The sequence below is a fragment of the Seriola aureovittata genome, chromosome 19, assembly GCF_021018895.1.
Source record: "Seriola aureovittata isolate HTS-2021-v1 ecotype China chromosome 19, ASM2101889v1, whole genome shotgun sequence".
In the NCBI taxonomy this organism is placed as follows: Eukaryota; Metazoa; Chordata; class Actinopteri; order Carangiformes; family Carangidae; genus Seriola; species Seriola aureovittata.
In genome coordinates, this window is record NC_079382.1 from 23,189,022 (window position 1) to 23,207,500 (window position 18,479).

Consider the following 18,479-nt stretch of genomic DNA (forward strand, 5'->3'; position numbering starts at 1 on the left):
CTGTTCTGTTCTGGTCTGTTCTGGTCTGTTCTGTTCTGGTCTGGTCTGGTCTGGTCTGGTCTGGTCTGTTCTGGTCTGGTCTGTTCTGGTCTGGTCTGTTCTGTTCTGGTCTGGTCTGGTCTGGTCTGGTCTGTTCTGGTCTGTTCTGGTCTGTTCTGTTCTGGTCTGGTCTGTTCTGGTCTGGTCTGGTCTGGTCTGGTCTGGTCTGGTCTGGTCTGGTCTGGTTTAAAAAACAAAAAAAACAACCAGTCCTCAAACCTGAACCTGAAGCCTCTGATTCAACCCACAGGAGCGTCTCCCGAAAGAGTGTCACCTGTACCGGACCTTGGTTGTCAAGGTTACAATAATAAACACACAGACCATTACGGAGAGCGGCGTTACCCACCTTCGTCGCCATGGTTACTATAATAACAGTCATGGCTTGGTTAGGTTCAGGAAAAGATCGTGGGTTAAAATTAGTTAATTTCTCAACATCTTTGACGATCTTTGTTGTCATGGTAACAACATTAACAGTCGGTTTCACACAGGAACTGAACACGCTGCTCTCCTGTGTGAATAAAACAAAGTGTTGTGCAGATGTGGAGGCTTTAAATATGATTTCACTTTAAGTTTAAAACAAACACACGAAGAAAAAGAAAAGCTGATGAAAGAGAAACAAAGGAAAGGATGCGGGTCGGACAAAGGGACAAAAAGTGACGGAAAAGACGAAATAATAAAGATTCGTTAACAGATTCATACAAGACAGACTGAATACAACAGAAGAAGAAACACACTCCTCCCCCAGCGATGACAGAGTTGGACTGTAAAGGTTAACAGTGAAACCAAAAACAAACATGTCAACGCAACACTTCCTGTCAAGACAAGATAAACTCCTCCCGTCCGCTTCCTCCTGCAACTCAAACAAACGCTTCCCTGATGAAAACACAAGAAGAAGAACTTGTTTCAACACTGATGTTCTCTCAGCCACACACAACGTGACGTGTGACGTTACACCGCTTTCCAGCGTGTCCCACAGAGTGAGTGTGTGTGTGAGAGTGTGTGTGTGAGAGTGTGTGTGTGAGTGTGTGTGTGAGTGCGTGTGTGTGAGTGTGTGTGTGTGTGTGTGTCAGTTTGGAGAGGAGAGCTTGACACAACACACACTGTTCATTAGCACTTAACAGCTAATTCTGCACTGCTGTGTGTGTGTGTGTGTGTGTGTGTGTGTGTGTGTGTCGTCTCTTCATTAGCACGTCAACTCCTCCACTATGAGGTGACACATTAAAACATTCAGGAATGTTCTACTCTGCATTAATTAGCATAGATTTACATGCTAACGAGCAAAGAGGAGCAGCACCAAAAAAAAACAAAACACACACACACTTTCATTAGTGATGTAACCGTGTGTGTGTGTGTGTGTGTGTGACGCAGTGACATGTATTCACGTGTGAGGAACTCATGTTGACTTGTGAAGCTGTGAACGTGTCTGTGAAGATGAAGTTTACAACGAGGAAGAAGCAAAAGGGTTCAAGCCGGGAACTGATGTGAAGGAAGGAAGGAGGAAGGAAGGAGGAAGGAAGGAGGAAGGAAGGAAGGAGGAAGGAAGGAGGAAGGAAGGAAGGAGGAAGGAAGGAGGAAGGAAGGAAGGAGGAAGGAAGGAGGAAGGAAGGAGGAAGGAAGGGAAAAGAACAAAGGACGGTAGAAAAGGAAGAAAGTGATGTATAAAGGAAATGTGGAAGGACACATGATGAGGAGGAGGAAGACAGGAAGGAATGGTGTGAAAGAAAAAAAAACATGGTCGTCCATTGAAGGAAGGATGAAGAAGAAAAGAGAAGTAGAAAAGGGGTTTAAAAAATGAGAGGAGAAATGAAAGAGGGAAGGGAAGGTGAGAAAACGAAACAGGAACAAAGAACAAAACCAGAAAGGAAACGGGGAGGTGTAAAAAAAAAAGTGGAAAGAGGGAAAGAAGGTGATAAATGAAGGAAGAAATTAAGCAGGAACAAAAAAAGGGGGGGATGTAAAACATGTCACTGAAAGATAGAAAGGGATGAAGAAGAAAAAATAAAGGTGGTAGAAAAGGGTGAAGGAAGTTGTACAGCAACAATATGAAAGGAGGAAACAAGAAGGAAGTAAAAAAAATGAAAAACAACGGAAACGAGGAAGGTAAGGAGACAAAGAGAAATGAACAAAGGAAGGAAGGAAACAGTGGAGGAAGGAAGGAAGGAAGCGGTGGAAGAAGGAAGGAAGTTGTCAGCTGCTGAAAGGATGGAAGGAGACGGGGAGATGTGAAAGAGTTTAAAATCTCTCCATCGCTTTGTCTGAAAAAGCAGGACGTCTGAAATACACACAAACATATTTATGTATCTATATGTGTATAAATACATATATATATATGTATTTATACACACATTCAGTTCTCAACTCCTGCAAGCTGCAGCGAACACACACACACACACACCACAGTACATGTGTGTGTGTCTGAGAGGAAGTGAAACAGATCTGAATTTTGTCAGCGTCTGTTACATGAGGTCACTCCTGTAGAGGCGCGCACACACACACACACACACACACACTCTTCCTTGTGTGTCATTCTCAGACACGTGACAGGAAGTGGTGCGGTGTGTTGTACAGTTACAGATGGAGAAGAAACTTGAAGAAAGAACCTAAACAGCAGAAATCGACGAGGACACAGAAACAACACGGTCGTGTCTGGATGTTCATCATCTTCATATTTTTAATTTTATTTTTAATTCTTCTGGTCTGTAGGAAGATCAAATCGTGCTGTTGTTCCTGAAAAGCTGATATTTAGTAGAAAGTGAGAGTTTTAATTTCTCCTGTGTGAACGTTCAGTGTGTTGAAGGTGAAGTTATTTGACCTGCAGCTCCCCCTGCAGGCGGAGGTCTGAACACAACACACAACACACCAGTTATAACATCATTTATTACATTACAGCAAATATGAAAAGGTAAATACAAACAATATATAAAAAAGTAAATCTACAACTCATGGAAAATGTCAGTCCTTCCTTGTTTTAGGTTTTGGGGCTGAAACAGAGAAAAGAATAAGAATGTTAGAGAAGAGAGGAACAGAAAAGGAGGATTAAGTTATACAGAGATTAAATGACAGGATGATGAAGGAGAAGAAAAGATGAAAAGACGTGATTAATGAAGAAGAGGAAAGAAAAGATCACAAACAAGAAACAGAGGACAAAAAACAAGACGAGATGAAATAAGATGAGGAGAGGAGAAGAAAGAGACGGAAGAAGAAAAAAGAAAAGTTGAGAAAAAAGGAAGAAAAGAAAGAAGAGAAAAAGAATAAGAGATAGTTTCTACTCACCGTTTGGATTCTCCTGTTTGTAGAAAGTCTTCAGCATCTCTACAGCTTCCTGTGCTCTGTGACCTGACACACACTGAACACACACACACACACACACACACACACACACACACACACGCGTGAACTCTCAAACATTTCATCCATGTGACAGTTAACCATACAACACACACACACACACACACACACACACACACACACACACACACACACACACACACACACACAGATAAAAAGATAAAAACACACACCTTGAACGTGTTCCCAGTCTGAGGTAAGTCTGCAGAGGAAACATCCAGAACCGAACCGCAGCCTCCGAACCGCTCGTTCCTGCAGCCGTACACGACCACGGGGATGTCTGACAGGAAGTGAAGGAACAATGATCAACACACACACACACACACACACACACACACACACACACAGAGGTCCGGCAGGATACTGAGCAGGCGTAGGGCTGCTGCGCACATGATGCACGGCTCCACGGTGACATACAGGGCGGTTCGCTCGCACACACTCCTCACATCTAGGTTGCTATGGCGACACCGGTCCAGGAGCTGGTCCAGAGCGACCATCTCCGCGTGACGAGTCGCCTGGAAAAACCCAAACACACGTCACACGCAGAGAAACTTATGTCAAGCTGAGGTGTCGTGTTTTCCACCTCATACCAAACTCCATGAGAAACGACATGACGGCTCCTGCAACCAGGGGTTTTACCTGGTACGATGAAATACTAACTCATTGATTTTACCTTTAATTAAATGTGCAATATCAATAAATCTGCCCTAGATTTGTAAGCCTAAATGTTGCAGTAGCTGCTGTGTGTTTGGAGACGATACACGCTTGTGTTTTTATGACATGAGGGGAAAAAAATTATTTCTGCATCTCAAGTTTTCTCGGACATAAAAACAGGAAAACAACTTGTATTTTTAATTTTATACAGAAACAACACATTCTTCAGTTTTCCTACATTTTTGGTCTCGTTGACCTCATTCCTTCCTCTGCCCACGACTTCATCATTGTAGACCATCAGACATCCAACGGGCACCTCGCCATTCTCCAGAGCGTCTTTGGCCTGCAGCAACACATTCACACGTTATTACCACTGAGTGTGTTTACGTTTATTCATATTCCTGGTTACATGTTTCTTCCAGTGTCCAGGTGTGTGATTGTCTGTGAAGGTTCAGAAACCAGGATCAGGTGTTGACAGGCCTCAGGATCCTGGTTTCTGTTGGACTTCTCCATGTTGCATATCCGGGTTTCTGTAACTGGGATTACTGCGATAAAACCAGGACGCTGGTGCACATGTAAACACACTCACTGGTGCGTCATGATGTTGATGATGGAAATATTTTAGACAAATATTTTGTTATGAATTTTAAAGACACTTTAAAACACTTCTCTCCACTTGTTTCGTCATTAGAAACTGGTTTAATATGTGGCGGAAAAAACGTCTCTTTTACACGTATTTTCGTTTTTATATGAAGTTAAAGATATCTAATAAAAATGTTCCCACCATATCAAATGCGTTGGCCATCCATTTCTCAATGTCTTCATCACGCGGGTAAAAGGTCTCCGCTGACGTAGCTTTGATTTCTCCCTGCGTTTCCATGGCAACTACTACTACTACCTAACTTCAATAAAACTCATATCAGTCCCATTACGATGAGTTTGTACTTTATCTGCTCATTTTAGTCACTTTCCGCAACGTACGTACCACCACGCATTCACACGGGAGGGGGAAGATAATATTGGACGGACCACTTCCAGACATGCGCAGTAGATCTGCTAGACGGCAGCGTGCCGATGTTTTCGATGCGTCAAGTTGATTACAGCGGACTAGATGTAGACCGGATGTGAGGGAATATTACCAACCAAATAAAACCGTAATTTTTGACGATTGTTTTAGTTTGACAAAATTTGGATTTAAATTTGCAGGTGAAACGTATCTACAGAAGCATTTATAAGTATGTCTCTGTTATTTAGTAGTAACATTTTATTTCACTATAACCTGTATTTCTCTGAAAAACATTTCATTCAAAATGACTGAGGGTCGACCATCTTATATCTTAGGTCAATCAGAGTTTTATTTTGAAATTCACAACCGGAACTTGTATTATTTACGCTGCTTACTTTGATCGGGGCACTTTTTTGACAGCTAGCATGTTAGCAGCGGTATGTTAGCCAGCCGAAACTCTTCAGCTAACATGTCCGTAAAATAGTCCGCACGAAGTCAAGAGTACCGAGAGTTTTTGTTGGTTTAGTTCGTGAACTTTTCTCTGTCCGAAGATGTTTTCATCTGCCTGGAATTTTGTTAAACGCCACAAAAGGAAATTTATTTTCGCCGGAGCTGTAGTTGGAGGTAACTGCTGTTCTTGTTAGCTACTGTGCTAATAGCAGATTGTAGCAGAACGCCAGAGTACGTTAAATAATCCTCAAATAGCATGTGTTTATACTTATAAGTCAAAGTACGTGTCTCTTAAAATATATTTTAATAATATTTAAGAATCCAAATGGTTGTTTTTTTTAATTCGGTTCATATTGTTTCCACCAAGCAGCAGGATTTCCAACATATCTACTGGATTCAACCGTCTACAGGGTTTATTTTACTGGAAAATAACCGAGGCAAAACCAGATGACAAAAGCTACACTTTACCAAGATTAATATTGTATATAAAGTTGTTTTTATGCCGATTATAAATATGACTTGCAACGATTCAGTGAACATGTTTATTTACATTTTGTTTGAGGCGTTTGCTTATGAGCAAGGCATCTTTAAATCTCCAGAAAGTTGAATGGAGTTTGGCGTGACGTTCCCAGCATGAGAGCAGCACTTATGGATGCTAACTGTTAGCATTTTAAGTTATCACTAAGCTGCTTTAATGCAGGGCGAGGTTGAAGCACTACAAGTAAACACTGGCTTTAACTGAACTGCTGCCCAGTAAGTGTTTGATTTATCTAATGAGGCTTTATAGAAACTCTGTCTTTTCTAAATTGCTAATTATTTTTTTAATGATCAGAAATCATCAATCAATATGCAATGAAAGTTTGTGGATTTGTTAAATATATGTTAGGCCTTTGAAAGATTTAAGAAGGGAATTGATTTTGGCATTCAGAATATGTTTTGCATGAAAATAATCATAATGTAAGTGTGCTAATAAAATGTATATTGTTTTCAGATTCGTCTCGAAGTTTTATTATTTATTTCCTGTGCTTGGTTCTAATTCCTTCTACTTCTTGTTTGTCTGTGATCTGCAGGCGTGTACTTCCTGGGTAAATATGCCCAGAAGAAGATCAGGGAGCTCCAGGAGAAGGAGGCGACGGAGTACATTGCTCAGGCAAGAAGGCAGTTCCACTTTGAAAGCAACCAGAGGACGTGCAACATGACAGGTAACCTCTTCACGCACCTGAGTTATAATCTCCTTGAAGGTAAATTTAGCGCATCTCGACAGTAAACGTTTATGATTTGAATGTTTGTGTGTCACAGTGCTGTCCATGCTCCCTCCACTGAAAGAAGCCATCGTCAATCAACTGAACTCAGAGAGTCTCACTGCACTACTCAAGACCAAGTGAGAGGAAGAGTCTGTTACTGTCAGAATCAATGGATTCAATCTATTTCCAACCCACTTACACACACAGTTCTACACATTCGCATTAGACTGTATGGAGTTCCTTTATACCGTCACTATTTTTACACAAATATGCCACTTTATCACCTTCTTGATGTTGAAGTATTCCAGTACTGGGTGTGTGCTGTGTGACTCAGTCTGGATGATGTAGAACCAACAGTAACGCTGCTTTTTCTTCTTTCCTGTTGTCTCACAGACCGGCCAATAAACTGGAGATCTGGGAAGATTTAAAGATCATCAGTAAGTTCAGTTCCTCCCGTCAGACATCATCTGTAAACTCAAGTCAAACCTAATGACCTGATAATAATAATAATGATAATGATCTGTACTGAGAGAGAAGGATTAAAAACTTTATTTGATCTTAAAACCGTGTTGCGTCGTTCAGGTTTCACTCGCACCATCGTCGCCGTGTACAGCACCTGCATGCTGGTGGTTCTGCTGAGAGTCCAGCTGAACATCATCGGAGGATATCTGTACCTGGACAACTCTGTAGGAAAGAACGGAACGGTGAGGAGCTCCATGATGTTTCCATGAGCTGCTTTCACATGTACGACTGTAACATGAGAGAGTTGTTCACCTTCTTCTTACAGTTACCTTGTGCATTTTTATGTGAAATACCTGTCAGGTGCTGTGAAGTTGACCTCCTGTGTTTGTCTTGTGATGTCACTTCCTGATCTTGTCCAGAGACAGAAAATTTAAGCTTCTGTTCACACTTGGCTCTGATGCAGTGAATCTGATGTATCTTTGTGTTTGGTTCACTGTGGGAATCTGAGAAGATATTTCATGTTTATTTGTGTGTGTGTGTGTGTGTGTGTGTGTGTGTGTGTGTGTGTGTGTGTGTGTGTGTGTCTGTCTTGCAGACTGCTCTCGCTCCCCCGGACGTCCAGCAGCAGTACCTGTCCAGTATCCAGCATCTACTAGGAGATGGTAAGCTGCTCTGTGATCCCTGCACGTCGTCCTGGTTTATTATGTCATTCATTGAAAGTCTTCTGACTTTCTCATTTATTTGCTGGTTTGATGGATGAAGAACAAGAAGAGTTTACACAGTGTTGTATATCTCAGGCTGTTAAACATACAGACGGTGTTACATCTAGACTTTTAGATTCAGTCACTCGTTCATTATCTGTTCCCTCTGTTCAGGTTTGGCAGAGCTGATGACGCTGGTGAAGAAAGCCGTGCAGAACTCACTGGGAGGGTGAGTGTCTCAACATCATGATCCGTGTCAGTGCATCTTCAGTTCCCAGAAATGAGTTCGACCAACAGAAACCCAAATATATTTCATTTATCATCATATGAAACAGAAAAAAACGACAGATCCTCAGATTTGAGAAGCTGGAACCAAAGAATGAGACTTTGTCTGTGTCTCTGAACGATACGTCTGTATGAACGGTTGTGACCTCGTGTCTCTGCAGCCTGTCTCTGAAGCAGAGTCTGTCCCTGCTGGAGCTGGAGCAGCAGCTGAGCTGGATCAGGGCGGAGGTGGAGGCCGGCTCGCAGCGCTCGCTCTCCTGGTTCATGCTCGCCGACGACGAGAACGCGCTCGCCGACCAGGTGACGGCGCAGAGAGCACGGTCGACAGCGGCGTGTGATAAAGCTGCAGCTGGGTGTGTAACACGTGTTCTCCTCTGTGCAGGCGTGTGGGCTGACGGAGAACGACCGCATGACCATCAGACTGCTGAACGAGACCAGAGACATGTTGGACAGGTGAGCGCCGTCCTCACGTCACCTGTGCGTGTTTACCTGTGTGAACTGTCTGACTGTGGCGTCGTGTGTTTGTGACTGCAGTCCAGACTTCACCACTGTCCTGAACGCCTGTCTGAACCGCGGTTTCTCCCGTCTCCTTGACAACCTGGCCGAGTTCTTCCGCCCGCCTCCCGGAGACTCCGCCCCCAGCTGTGCACCTGACAGGTGAGCCGCCTGAACGACACCTGTAGCGTGTCACAGCTCCATACCACCTGCTGATCTGTGTTGCAGTGGTTCCCAACCTCTTCCACCCGACCCGTAACAATATGGAGGCCGAATGATGTTTTCTTCTTCTGCACTTCTTATTTTAGATCCTGTCTCTTTCCTTTTAACGCTTCTTGTTGCCGGCGACAACATAAAAGTTCATGGGATTATCCCAGTGACGGGCGTCAGTACCAGGAAAAAAAACAGTGGCATTTTTACTGTTTTTAAAGATTTAATTTTAAAACATTTAAAAACATAATTTATATATTTTTTAAATTTTATCTTTTCACCAAAATCGTTCTGTTTTGCAAATGATTTGTGTCCCACTTTCACTCCCTTCATGGGCCACCAGAGGGCGGCGGCCCGCAGGTCGGTGAACCACAGCGTGTTGGTTTGTGTTTTTGTAGAAAATAATGAAGAAACTTTTATACAAACAGGAAACGTCACAATGTTTTTATTCAGATTTAAAGATTTTTCTGTTTTTCACAGAAGAAAACTTTAAATTCAAGAATATTTAGTGTCAACACTGAAGATATTTACATTAGTACTGAAAACTTGTTTAGGAAATTACATACAGTATTTTTTTGATTGATTGATGTTTCACTATTTTATATATATTATATATACATCTGTGTGTGTGTGTGTGTGTGTGTGTGTGTGTGTGTGTGTGTGTGTGTGTCTCCAGTCTGTCTGCGGTCAGTCTGCCGCTGGCGAAGATCATCCCCATCATCAACGGTCAGATCAACACCATCTGCAGTGAAACTCCGAGTCACTTTGTTCAGGTAAAATCAACAGACCTGCTCTCGGCTCCGGCCGCCGCGTCGCTCTGCACATGTTCTTCTGAGACAGGAAGTCGCCTGTGTCTCTGTCTCTCTGTTTGTTGAGTCACAATCGAACACGTTCAGTTACAAACAGATTCATCAGTGAAGATAAAACCTGACGGCTGATTCCTAAAACAGACTTTCTTCCAGTGTAGAACACAAAATAACAGGAAGTTAATGTTGTAATTTCAACAATAAAAGCCGTTTGGTGCACGGAAGCAGAATAAATATGAATCTGTCTCTGTGTCGGTCTCACAGGATCTGCTGCTCAACGACCAGGTGAAGGAGTTTGCAGCCAACGTCTACGAGACCTTCAGCGCGCCGCAGGAGCTGCAGAAATAACCGAGAAGAAGAAGAAGAAAGGAAGAAGAAGAGCGGGGTGAGAAACAAACAATAAAAGCCTTGGACGCTTCACCCCTCCCTCCTCTCTGTGAGACTGTTCGCTCTGCGCCGGTGGAAAACGTCCACAACAAAAACATTCCCAGGAGCGCCTGTGTCCCGTCTGCGAGCGGCGGCCATGATGGATTACGGAGGCGGTGGAGGAGGGAGAGACACCTGCACCAGGTTCACAGTCACAGCAGAGTCTGCCACGATGAACCCTGGAGACCACCGCATCAGGGGGACTGGAGTCCTGTAATGTCGTTTTAAATTCACCCCGAGAGGCGGGAAAATGCTGAAACTGTCAAAGTGCGGTGACGGATCAGAGGCCGATGACAACATGAGTTTAATTAGTTCCAGGTTTTAGGACTTTCTTCTTTTCTATCAGCAGTGGTGAGTGTTTTCATGTCTGTTCTCTGTGTGGCTCCACATCAGAAGGTTTGCACTGTGTTAATTTCTTTTCTTATCATGTAATCCAGGGGGGGGGGGGGGCTGATGGTCAGTGTTTTACATCTTTCTTTTTTTTTGTCATGGTGGAAAAACATCTGCAGCAGCTTGTGAGATATTTGAGGATGTTACAACTTCTAAAAACAGATAATCACAGGAGGACGACTCCCACAGCTCCAAGTCTTATTCCTAATGAAACATCAAACTCGTATCAGTCCAACTAGTTGATGACTTGTTGCTCTTTCTGCCTCTAAACACAACGACGCAGCAGCAGAACAAACTTCCTCTCATCTCAAATCATCCAAAAATAAAACGAGGAGCAGATTTAAAAACGTTCCTTCAGTGTTTAAACTGATGTTTTACTCGCGTTAAAATCCTGTTTCTCTGGTGTTTGTCCAGCAGAGGGCGTTCTTCTTCTGCTGTTGTAGGAATGTCCTCACCCTCCTCCTCACCCTCCTCCTCACTCTCCTCCTCACCCTCCTCCTCACCCTCCTCCTCACCCTCCTCCTCACCCTCCTCCTCACTCTCCTCCTCACCCTCCTCCTCACCCTCCTCCTCACCCTCCTCCTCACTCTCCTCCTCACCCTCCTCCTCACCCTCCTCCTCACCCTCCTCCTCCTCACTCTCCTCCTCACTCTCCTCCTCACCCTCCTCCTCACCCTCTCCTCACTCTCTCCTCACCCTCCTCACTCTCTTCCTCACCCACCTCCTCACTCTCCTCCTCACTCTCCTCCTCACCCTCTTCCTCACCCTCCTCCTCACCCTCTTCCTCACCCTCCTCCTCACCCTCTTCCTCACCCTCCTCCTCACCCTCCTCCTCACTTCATTACGGTTTATTTTCTCCCATTTTTAACTCAAATTAAATCAAATTCTCTGTGTGTTGGTGTCACATCCTGGTTCACAGCTGAACATCCAGAGTTTGACTTTAATGACAACAACTACTTTGTAGGAGCGAGAATTATTATTATTATTATTATTATTATTGTTTCTCTCACAACTGGCAGATTATGATGAAAGTGATTTTCCTTCTCTTCTTGTGTTTTGTCTGAATCTGGATGAATGTTACGTCTCAGAGCAGAAATTAATTTAGAGTCTTATTTGTTTAAATGCAACAAATATTACGTTTTTAAATTAATAATTTTGTAAAACAGTGAAAAATACCTGAAAAATATTTCCCTAAAAAGTTACTAATGATGATCCAAACTGTTCACCAATTAACAATCTGTAAATCTGTAAATCGGCTCATCGTCGCAGCTCCAATTGCTCTGTCCATGTGTGTTCAGCTCCTCCTGCTTTAGCAGTTAGCTTAGCATAAAGCAGTTGTTTACAGCAGGTGGAGAGCTGGTGAACACACCTGACTCAGCTGATGGGTCGATCAGGGTCACCTGAGACCAGGACCAAGAGTCACTGATCGATCCAGCAGGTGTGAGTCAGAGAGCCGAGGGGAAGGTTTGTTTCGTGTCCCAGTTCCTGGTTTCAGCCGAGCGGACTGGTCATGATGGGCAGAGACGGGTTTCTGCACCGTCTGACCCGAGTCCTGCTTCAAACACTACAGATTTATGTCACCTCAGTGCCGCACGGGTGGAGTTAACCTCATTCAGAGATGATGGGAAACATTCATGTCGAATCTGTTGTAGTTGATGAGCAGCTGAAATCCTGTGTGTGTGTGTGTGTGTGTGTGTGTGTGTGTGTGTGTGTGTGTGTGTGTGTGTGTGTGTGTGTGTGTGTTAACCACAGCAGATTCAGTGGACAGTTTCCCTCAGGTGATGACTAACATCAGGTGACGGTTGTGCTGAGTTACTTCCTGGTTGGTCGGTGAGAATGTAAACGTCTGTGTGTAATCACTGAATGATTGACAGCCGAAACGTCTGTTTGTAGCCGTTTATCAAAGAGATAAATAATAAAGTTAAAACGTGATTTCATACACAGAGGACGTGTTGTGTGTTATTGGTGATGGTGTCAACAGGGGGCGCCGTGCCGCCGCTGGAAGCGGGAAGAGACCCAGCGTGTTGGAAAACCATCAGTGTGTTGATGAAGCTCTGACTCAGCAATCTGCAGGAAGACACTGTTTCTTCATTAGTGATTGATGATCAATGAGCCACTTGATTTCATGGAGTGGATCTGGGTGTGTGATGACATCATCAGGTAAAAAAAACGATTCCTGTATTTAACAGGATCATGTGACAAACATGTAGAATCATGGACTGATGAAACTGGTTTGTCACATGACGACACAAACAACCCGTTAGAAACGTGTGTGTGTGTGTGTGTGTGTGTGTGTGTGTGTGTGTGTGTGTGTGTGTGTGTGTGTGTGTGTGTGTCCATATGCAAATTTCATCTGTACATATATTGAATTCCCAAAAATTTTATTTAAAAAAAGAATGATATATAAAACCTGTGATATATTGATAATGTCTAACACATACGTATGTTTATATGATTATATTATAGACATAAATATATATCAATCCCAGTCTGTCAATATATATTGATATTATATAAAGATCCAAAATAGATGTTTAAAATGAATGAGAAATTAATAAGAAAAATATAAAATTATAGAATTTTTGGATGAATGTTGTTTAATGAACAGATTTATTGAATATATGAAACTGTCTCCTGAAGTAGTTTCACGCCTGTTCAGCCTTTAAAGGAACGTCTGGTGATGACCTCACCACTATTTGACTTTCCACGCCGACGTGTGGACGCACGGCTGGTTTCAGTCTGTGACATCATCACTGTCGACCTGAAGTTACAGCTCATCTCTTCAGTCCAAGGTCAGTTTCACAAATATTAATGATGTCACAATGAGTTATTAGATAAAGTCAGTTGATGTTGTTACTGGACTGTTGTCTTTGTCTGAAAGACATTGAAAACAACAGGAGGATGAAGGTTCAAGTTCATTTATTGATTGATGTGTTTACAGTTATACATCAGAGGCTTTGTACGTTAATATGATCACATGACCTGTTCACCTGGTGCTGGTTGTCTGAACGTCGCTCGACTGTTTGAACATCCTGCTGAGAAACTTAATGTTTTACTTTACAGGCGGTGAGGGGAAGCACCTGAACGCATCACCTGTTACTTCTTGGAGGAGGGGGAGTTTCAGTCAGCGGTTCTTCACTGCATCACATGAGACTCCTGTACACAGGTCGTCTGTGCAGCAGGTTACTATGACATCATAGATGGGTTTTGTTGCTAGGCGACATCTAGTGGTCGTAGTGATGATGACGGGCGCGAAGGGAAACGTGGTAGTAGTGTAAAAAGAGACAATGTTTAGTAACCATGACAACAAAGATTGTCTAATGTTGAGGACGTCCTCATTATAACCCAAATCACTTTTCCTAAACCTGACCAAGGCATGGCTGTTATTACAGTAACCATGGCAACAAAGGTAACTACACTGCTCTCTTGAAGGCGTGGCCCTTCGTGGTCATCGCAGACCGTGAGTCTGTGGAGGATTCTCGCTTTGTCACCAGCTGTTCCCGCCCTTACCGTTGCGTTCCAGAGCGGGTCCTGTCGCCTAGCAACCGTGACAACACATAACTTACTTTTCATTAAAACTAAAGGTTTTAAGGCCCTTGGTTTTAACAGTGAGTGAATGGTACATACCAGCACGCAATGAATCATGGGATATGTTGGACCATGAAGGATCCACCTGTTGGATCATTGATGGTACACCTGCTGGGGGGGAGGGGGGGGGGGGACATGTCTGATCAGTCACCTGTTAAAAGAACAAAGTTATAACTGAGCTGCTTAAAGCTGTAACTTTCCATCGTCTCACGTTTTCACACATTTTAATAATGAATGAGATCAATGTCAGATGTTTCCATGGAGCTCAGTAACCGAGCGTTGTTTCCTCTTACAGCACATTTTCCCACAGCCCCCCCCCCCCCCCCCTTTCTCCCAGTGACAAATAAATTCCCAAGATGCCGTTGGCAAAGCTTCTTATCAGGACGACACAGTGGAAAAAAGGCAGCAAGGCAAAGAGAAAAGAAGAGAGACGTCGCACACGAGCACAGGGGTCAAGGGTCAGCAGCCGAGAGGGAGGAGCAATCAAAACACCAATCAATCAGCAACTTTATTCAATTATGATTTTTCAAACAAAGTTATTGAGACGAGGCTCAGGGTTTGATTTTAGACGCGCGTGTGTGTGTGTGTGTGTGTGTGTGTGTGTGTGTGTGTGTGTGTGTGTGTGTGTGTGTGTGTGTGTGTGTGTGTGTGTGTGTGTGTGTGTGTGTGTTTCTTCCTAGTTAACTGTGACTTGAGCGATGACATCATCTTGTCTCCTGACCCTCTGACATTTTCCCTTATAAGGACGACTGAAGCTGCTGTTTTGTTCCTGTCGTGGTGATGAAAAGGTTAAAAGAATGAAATATTAAATCAGTCTGAACAGTGTGTAACAGTTTTAACTTCCTCATATAATCTTCACATTATTGAAGCTGAGTTACTGAACCGTGACTCACAAAACAAAAACCTCAGGATGAAAGTTTCTTGTGAGAAAGAAATCAGTGGCTCTGATGTGATGAACCTTTATTCAGACACTGAGCGGCGTCGCAGCCGGAGACTGAAATGACTCTTCAGCTGTTTCACGGGACAGTTTTAGTCTCGTGAGGATTTTATTGTAAAAAGCTGTTGAGAAGAGAAACACCGACGCTGTTCACATCCTGCAGGAATAATGATGAAGCAAAAAAGAAAGAGGGAGAATTTATAAGTAAAGAAATCACAATAAACTGAAGCAGAATCAATAAATACAAGAAATTAGAAACAGACAAAAGGACTGAATGGAGCATGAGGAGGTGGAGCGGGTCGTCCGGTAATCAGGTCGTTCTTTCTTATCACGAACAGGAAGAATCACATTTTCTATAAAAGTACATTTTTAATCTGTAAAAATACAATAAATTACCATCAAAAAACATTGTATTGATATAATCTTAAATTCTGCTTAATTGTGATTTTAACCTTTAAATTCTGTAAATTTACAGGCGTTTAGTTGCTTTATTGAAAAACAGAACGATTCTATAAAATAATACAGAACATTAAATATGGATTCATAAATGAACTTAATATAGGTGAGAGATCCATCAGTGTGTGTGTGTGTGTGTGTGTGTGTGTGTGTGTGTGTGTGTGTGTGTGTGTGTGTGTGTGTGGGGGGGGGGGGCTCGTAGTGTAAAGCACTTTGAGACTAGTTGTGTCTCAGGTTCAGTCCATTTACAGGTTGTTTCTGACTCCACAGGCTCCGCCCCCTGCAGGTTAAAGTCTGGACAGACAAAAACACACCTGAGGATCTGTGGTTACACAGGGTCATACAGGTCAGGTCAGGTCAGGTCACACACAAGCGGCAGCAGACGTCAGACGTTGGTCGATCGACTTGGTGACGTTTCTCAGTCGTTTGGTTTTTGCTCACGACCAGATTGTCGGTAGTTTATACGTCAAGATGGCGTCTGAATGACACCAACAAAATATGAACATCAGCTGTCGTCAGAATCGTTCGTCCCCACTCTCCGAAAACAAGTGAGAGAGACGAGCTGAAGCTCGAACACTGTGTCAGTCAGATGGTTAATAAACAGCCACATGATGAGAAATGAGAAATGCCATGTGGTTTAGTGTGTGTGTGTGTGTGTGTGTGTGTGTGTTGTGTGTGTGTGTGTGTGTGTGATGAGTCTGACCTCCAGTAAGTTTCAGAGTTTCAACACAGAGCTGCCAGTCATCTGCCGCCTCGTGACCCTGTGACCCTGTGACCCTGTGACCCTGTGACCCCTCTGCTGACTGTCACACACTCGGGGAGGAGATGCGCCGCTCGGCCTGTCATGTTGACGACATCATATTTTTGTGCGTCCCTGAAATAGAGAAGGAGCCTCACGTCAACACGCCGCCTCACGCACAGAGACACAATGGAGGCTGTGTTCCATCAGACAGGCCTTTATCTGCTGAGTAACCGCGTGCGGTGACGCCGTTTCCCATGAAAGCGCCGCTGCACAGAGTCACGTTCAACGCAGCCAAAACACACTTCAGCTCAAATTAGCCTGCGCCGCATGACAGCGTGTCACAGTTTGACTCTCATCGTGCTGCTGTTTGCTCTTACTCCGCAGTGACTGAGCGTCTTTGCCCCTGTTTGTGCCACAGAGCTGGAAATCCCCCTGTTGTGCCGCTGCCGCTGCCGCTGCCGCTGCCGCTGCCTCTACCGCTGCCGCTGCCGCTGCCTCTACCGCTGCCGCTGCCGCTGCCTCTACCGCTGCCGCTGCCTCTACCGCTGCCTCTACCGCTGCCGCTTCCTCTACCGCTGCCTCTACCGCTGCCTCTACCGCTGCCTCTACCGCTGCCTCTACCGCTGCCGCTGCCGCTGCCTCTACCGCTGCCTCTACCGCTGCCGCTGCCGCTGCCTCTACCGCTGCCTCTACCGCTGCCGCTGCCGCTGCCTCTGCCGCTGCTCACGTCCGACCCGCTGCCCCGTTTTGTAAAAGTGGAAATACACGACGGGCGGGAACAGGTAGTTCCTATCTGTCAGAAAAACATGTTGTGCTGCAGCAATATGATGAAATTCTGTTAAAATCCCAGGAGGCAGATTCTTTGTAAATCACCAGTCAGCTGTTTGTCTCAGCACTGACTCTGGTCTCATGTGGAAACAGCCATGTACAGGAAAGTGTCTGTTGGTAAGAGCTTACACTTATACAAACCTTTTATCATCTGGAGGATGAGCCACTAGTTTGAACAAGTAATAAAAACTGTTTTATAATATGAGGAAGTGTCAGAGTGTGTCTGTCTAACCAACGCTGATAAATGTATAATTATCAGTGTAAAAGCCTAAATAGCTGAGTTTATGATTTAATTCCTCATTAGTCCAGATCTGAGCTGACCTCCCTTCATTTTAATTACTCACTTTCTGTCAGTAATTTAAACCATTTAACATTTAAATAAAGATAAATAAATAAAGATTATTATTAAATATCAATGGTAATTAAGTTGATTCTAAATTAATTGGCAAAAATCAAACTGCTCTAAAAACATCTCCCGGGGGAATTTTACATTTTAGTTTTCAGTGTGTTACGACCTAATTACCCTTTAATGTGTTCACGTAAACACACTTCTATATTGAGATTCTAAATAAACACATTTAACAGAAAAGAGTTTAAATTCCCAAACGAAAACTCAGCCCCTGAAAAATAAAGTTGTGCAATGTTCAGATTAGATTTTTTTTTTCATACTTCCTGTTTGTTTTCACTTTCCCAGTTTCTCTGTTATATACACATTTTATTCTATTATTCTTGTGATTTTTTTTAATCTGTTTTAACCTGGAATAGTCAAATTTAAAGTTCTGGAATCTTAAAAAGTGAAAATCCCCTTTAAAACAACTTGGTGCAGTTTGTTTATCTGTAATCATTATTATTGAGACACAGTTTAATGGATGAAGTCAACAGTATTTTGATTTACAGTAAAACATCCTGCATCATTGCACATGAGACATTTCCACTGTCCCATAACCCACATGCACCACTACATCTCCGGTTTCCTTGGTAACGCTGACTGAATGATGACTTTACTATTTTTTCAGTATAAAGTTTGTTGCCCTTTAGACCTTATTTAAAGAAATCTCCCCACCCCCTCACATTTTCAGCCGTTTAGTGACGCGGGAAGCCGTCGCTGTAAGTGGGCGACAGAGACAACAGAGACGCAGTGATGCTGGAGGGCGTGGCTCTTCACTGGGAGTGGATTCAGGTCCGAAACTTGTGTGGGAGAAAAGAGCGTCGGAGCCAGGAGTCAAGTCACATCATGTAATTCCACTTTAATTACTGAAATATCGACTGTGGGTTTTGTTCATGCGCGTGGGAACAGTCTTGGTGATGGGGTTAAACCTGTGATGTACAGAGTTACAACATCCCGTTTGACCAATCACAGCGCAGCTTACACAAGACACACGGTGTGTGACGTCACAGAGCAGGCACCTTGT

The 18,479-nt window shown here is 43.5% G+C and overlaps 2 protein-coding genes across 2 annotated transcripts; one reads left to right on the forward strand and one right to left on the reverse strand.

Annotated features, from left to right (window-relative positions):
• Positions 1 to 2,898: 2,898 nt before the first annotated feature.
• adat2 (adenosine deaminase tRNA specific 2) lies at positions 2,899 to 5,063 on the reverse strand. Its single transcript, XM_056405085.1, has 6 exons — positions 4,826 to 5,063; positions 4,280 to 4,384; positions 3,752 to 3,902; positions 3,561 to 3,667; positions 3,313 to 3,385; positions 2,899 to 3,020 (listed from the first exon to the last, which is right to left on the reverse strand). Exons 1-6 carry the CDS (start codon positions 4,919 to 4,921, stop codon positions 2,992 to 2,994), a joined length of 561 nt encoding a protein of 186 aa, XP_056261060.1. The 5' UTR covers positions 4,922 to 5,063; the 3' UTR covers positions 2,899 to 2,991.
• A 276-nt stretch (positions 5,064 to 5,339) lies between these two features.
• pex3 (peroxisomal biogenesis factor 3) lies at positions 5,340 to 11,143 on the forward strand. The gene is made up of 12 exons (XM_056405552.1): positions 5,340 to 5,671; positions 6,568 to 6,699; positions 6,797 to 6,878; positions 7,135 to 7,178; positions 7,324 to 7,445; positions 7,799 to 7,865; positions 8,079 to 8,133; positions 8,351 to 8,489; positions 8,572 to 8,642; positions 8,724 to 8,846; positions 9,571 to 9,667; positions 9,965 to 11,143. The coding sequence occupies exons 1-12, from the start codon at positions 5,599 to 5,601 to the stop codon at positions 10,046 to 10,048; spliced, it is 1,089 nt and encodes a 362-aa protein (XP_056261527.1). The 5' UTR covers positions 5,340 to 5,598; the 3' UTR covers positions 10,049 to 11,143.
• Positions 11,144 to 18,479: the final 7,336 nt, after the last annotated feature.